The sequence below is a fragment of the Austrofundulus limnaeus genome, unplaced genomic scaffold, assembly GCF_001266775.1.
Source record: "Austrofundulus limnaeus strain Quisiro unplaced genomic scaffold, Austrofundulus_limnaeus-1.0 Scaffold17, whole genome shotgun sequence".
In the NCBI taxonomy this organism is placed as follows: domain Eukaryota; kingdom Metazoa; phylum Chordata; class Actinopteri; order Cyprinodontiformes; family Rivulidae; genus Austrofundulus; species Austrofundulus limnaeus.
The window spans coordinates 3070712-3075421 of record NW_013952419.1 but is presented as its reverse complement, the minus strand read 5'-3'; the positions used below and the strand labels follow the sequence as shown (position 1 = coordinate 3075421).

General features: G+C 35.1%; 1 protein-coding gene across 1 annotated transcript in view; it reads left to right on the top strand.

Moving 5' to 3' along the window:
• The window catches only part of ccdc169 (coiled-coil domain containing 169), a gene marked incomplete at its 5' end in the record, with an annotated part of 9442 nt that extends 5359 nt beyond the window's left edge, over positions 1–4083 (top strand). The window contains 4 exon segments of the mRNA XM_014003303.1: positions 450–548; positions 1037–1090; positions 2021–2097; positions 2592–4083. Coding sequence (XP_013858757.1) covers positions 450–548; positions 1037–1090; positions 2021–2097; positions 2592–2751 — 390 coding nt within the window. The 3' untranslated portion in view covers positions 2752–4083.
• Positions 4084–4710: the final 627 nt, after the last annotated feature.

Below are 4710 nucleotides of genomic sequence, written 5' to 3'. Positions count from 1 at the left end.
AAATTCCAGTGAAATATATTTATGTTTGTGGTTGTAATGTGACAAAATATGGAAAAGTTCAAGGGGTATGAATACTTTTGCAAACCACTGTATGTACATGTAGTTAGTGAATGAATAATGAGTTTAATCTGCTTCTGTATTCCTGTTTTCAGCATTAACTGTCCACTTACTGACTAACCCTTTTATATGGCGCAATGATATGCTTGTTTGTCTTTGAGTCTACGGTGTATAATGATGTGATTGTGATGCTGTAWTTCTGAGTGTTTTCTGTGCTGCAGAACAGGAACCTGCTGTAAAACAGCAATTATGCTGAGTCAGGCTTGATTTTTTGTAATCTTTTCCGATTAAATCAATAAAAAAAATGTAATACAAATCAGCTTTTAATTACTCTGAAGCAGAATGACACTCTGACATGGTATTTTGTAAATAATAACATCTGTTTTGTACAGGAAACACTTAAACAACATTTAAAGCTCCTGACCGAGAAGAGGTCTGACCTCCAGAGTCAGCTAATGGACTGTCACCTTCAAATCGAGCACGAAGGAAAGGTTTGAATCCCGTTTTTCTTCGTACGCAGTAAGTGAAGAGGAATTGCATTTGTAGAAGTCAGTCTGTGATAGTTAAGTATTTTCTCTCCCAAAAAATAGTTATTTCAGTTGCAAAAATTATCATTAACCAACCAATGAAAAAAATATTTTGCTAAAAGTTTTGTTTTATATTTTAAAGTTTGTAAACATTAATGCAAAGCTTGCTCCTAATTTTTGTCTTGAACTTGGTGAGAATGATTGTAGTTTAGTGACTCGGTTCTTTGTTTATTGTTCTGCTCAGCAGACTGTGGGATATTAGCTAAATAAAGGTTTACCCCCACAGTATTTGCAACCAGTAATCCCTAATCTCTTGCTTAATTAACACCAAAGGCTTCTAGAATACACACTAAACAAATACTAAGCATTGCATTTATGAACTGATAAAAACAGATAAGTTTGATTGATGAATGGAAGTGAGAATGGGATTTTCTGTTCTTTTTACTTCTCAGGCTTTCCATAGAGCCAATGATGAGAGGCGGGCTTATCTCACAGAAATTGCGAAGGTGAGCATTCAGAGTTTCTTCTCATTCAAGTCCAACCACAGAACAGGATGATTAAGCTATATGAGATGTGCAAAATGGTAATAAAGACAACATGCCGACTTATTCTGAGTTATATTCTGCTGCAACATTTTACAAACACATTTTTAAAKTTGATTTAGCATGTTTCATTGCGTGACTGCCTGTTGTAAAACCATAAATCTACACAGAGTTTGAGAAATCCTATCTAATGTAGTCGCCACGTGGAGCTGCTTAAACGCTTGCWGGTACAAAGCTCCGCCTATTTACACAAAGCTCCTCCCTGGAGCTCAGTCTGCAGCCGAGCTTCTGCCCCACAGAGCACCCCTCCCCTCACACAGCTCCACCAGACTAGCAAAACGTATCTTAAAAGTGTTCATGATGAAAACAAAACTTTWTAATGAYCTATATTTATAGTTTATTTGCAAAAAAGAGCTTGACGTTATCGTTTATGTATGAGAGGATAACTGGGAGATATGTTACCAAGCTGAAACATCTTGTAAGAGCCTCTGTACTCGCTCTGGTTCTTGAGAAAATGCACTTTCTGGGTCTGATGTGGGATAAGGTTCAACTGTATCCTGAGTTGTTATTTTCCAAAACCAATATTATAAATTGCTTCTTTTCTTTTTTTACCACAAAATACAACCCTCCTATGAAAGGTTGTAAATGACATGAAGATTTGTTGTGATGACATGTTGAAGTAGGAGTGTCAGAAAAAGTAGGAGGTTCTTAAAGAGACAGAGGCCAGTTTCTAGGTGTTTCGATATGATGCGAAGTCACATTTATTTTGGATATAAACAGCATTTTCATAACAACTCAAGGCAACACAGTTACTTGATTGTGGGATAGAATTGAACYATGTGCCTGGAAAATAAATACCCCTCTTTTAAATTACTCATCACTTGTTTCTCACAGCTGTCTTCTGCACAAGAGACCCAAAGAAGTCAATATTCCACTCAGCGACAGAGGGCACCAGGGAGCAAACCGATCAGGTTTTTAAGCTAAAACTCAASTAATGAAGAAAAAATATCTGATTTTTAAATTTGTTTTAATTWATTWATTTATTTTATGCATATTTTAGGTCACTGACTAATACTGTAGTGTCCCAGAATACTATTTGTAAAAAGATTTTCCTTTGTTAGTGCAAGAATAAATGCCACTTGGCAAATGGAAATAAATGTTGCTCATTGTGGGGCCTGGAATATACCATGAAAGAACATTTTCTTAAGTTATTGTGAAAACTGGTTTCTGTCTAACTTTGTGTTGCACAGCTTTTTTGAAACAGATCTAAATAAAAAAATAAATCTGGACTTCTGTTGTCTGGTTGAAGGCTTTTCTTTATCTTTATTTTTGGATTTGCTAAGTGTTAGATGATTGGGATTTTACAGATTTAAAAAAATACTAATTGTTATTCTTTTCAGCTGGTTGCATAATCAAGTGTTCATTCACACTCCCCTATTTCTCTGGTTTTTCTTTGGACACATAGAGGGAAGCAGATCCGTAGGAAGACCCAGCTTGGCTCTAACAAAGAGGGAGAAGAAGCAGAGGATGTGAATGGAGGAGGAGGTGATTCAACAACGGAGAGGAAATCCCAAAAGAAAAACAGGTTACCAACTCGCATTACGAAAGAGACAAATCCTGACTAAAATGGCATCTTTGAAAGAGAAGGGTAAAGTTGTTTGCTTTCTCCTCTGTACATTTCCTCATTTGCTGATTACATTAGAAAGAAAACAATGCAGCCTATTTAGATATATGCTTTTATGTCCCTGTTTGATGTATAGAAGTTATTTTCTTTGCCCATTTGTTTAATTAGTGGCCATAAAAAGGTGGTTATTACAGTCTTTACGTGTGGTGAGCTAAGCTGCTAATGTGTCAGATCCCTGCTGAGTCTGACATTTCTCGAGCAGCTACATTTCTTTCTTTTTTTTAACAGCACCTCCTACGACACGTATTACGTAAGCAGCACAGCATCCACCAATCTACTGTATGYAGTTCAACCACAGAGCGAGCAGTCACCCCCGTTCTACCCACTGACCATCTTTCTACATGTGGGTGTAAGAAAAGTAAGACGAGATGAAGCTGTGATCTGAAAAATTGCCAAAAAAAAAAAAAAAACACACCAATTCGGTGTTTGTGAAGAAAGTGAAGCAACTGCTTCAGTTCTTGACAGCCTCGCCATGCAGTATTATAATCTTCAAACTAAAAAGGAAAAATAACTGTGTTCTAAACCATGCAGACAAATCTTACTGACATTAATGTCAACCATTATTGATGACAATTGTAGCAGTCTGCAAATTATCCTGAGCTACATTGTAGCTCACCATGCTCTGTGACTAATCTTTGTTCTTGCATCTAGAAGTTGCATTTTCTTGCCTAAAGAGGATTAAGACAGTCTCTGTGTTTCTGCAGTTCTTAGATATCTTTGTTTATGCCATACTACACTTAWACAGATGTTATCAGAATTTAATAAAGCACTATTCTTTAGATAAACCTTAGCTTTCWCTCTCACTTGATTTCCATTACGATGATTTAAACAGGATGACTGAATAATCCTAACACCTGCCTATATTCACTATTAATTAAAAATATCTCAAAGCAACTTAAGCTTACTTGTTACTCATTTATTACAGCATTTTTTCCTCTGTAAATACATAATGAGGTCTTTTTTTCTGATTTGTTCATTTGAACTTCTGTTGTCAATGTTTTTCACTTGTGTTTAGATCGTATGTTTTAGAACAAGTTAATGTTGAAATGTAAGTCCACAAATATTCAATCACTGCTGCGTTATTATTGTGCTACACTGTGTTTTGTTATTTAAATCATTTCTGAGTCAAGTTTTCTGTTCATTATTGATTCTTGGGTCATTTATTCACTGAATCAACTATTTAAAGTATTACTGTAAGACTTTATCAGTCCAAATCTTTGTACTGTGTTATTTCTTTTAGAAAGTTAATAAATGTTTAGATATGATTAAATAACTATTTGTATGATTCTTTAATGGGCTTATTTTAGATAAATGAACTTTTTTTGTAGATAATGTGTCCCTGTGTTTTTGTTTCAGGCTCAAATTCACCATGTGTGAGCTGCAAGCCATATAATTTAGAGCCTACACACAAGAGACACAACATAGAGACTTATTTGCAAGTTTCAAGTGTGAATGTTATCAGCTTTTCGCACCAGTTTTCAGGACATTGTGTGGGGTTATAAATATGTGACGTGCAGTGATTCATGCAGAACACAAGAAGCATCTGTCRCCATTCTGAGTGTGGGAATACAGGCAAAGTTAATTTTCTGTTTGTTTTTTTTTTTCAATTTAAATGTCATAAGCCTGTCCATCTGTTGGACTGAGCTAACACTTGGCATTAAATAATGCTCTTTAAAGAGATGCACGAGTTAAAATAGGCTAAATTAGTACCTAACTAGTATTCTTAATGTCTAAATTGAATGTCAGAGTTAAACATGGCTGATTTAAGGTATTTATAAGGCGTCAAACACAATCTTTGAGTTTTTGCGTTTTGAAGGGTGGATCAAACCAATAAAAATCAATGTTTTAAGAACAAAATGAAAAATTTATATATACTGTATATATGTACAGTGTATATATA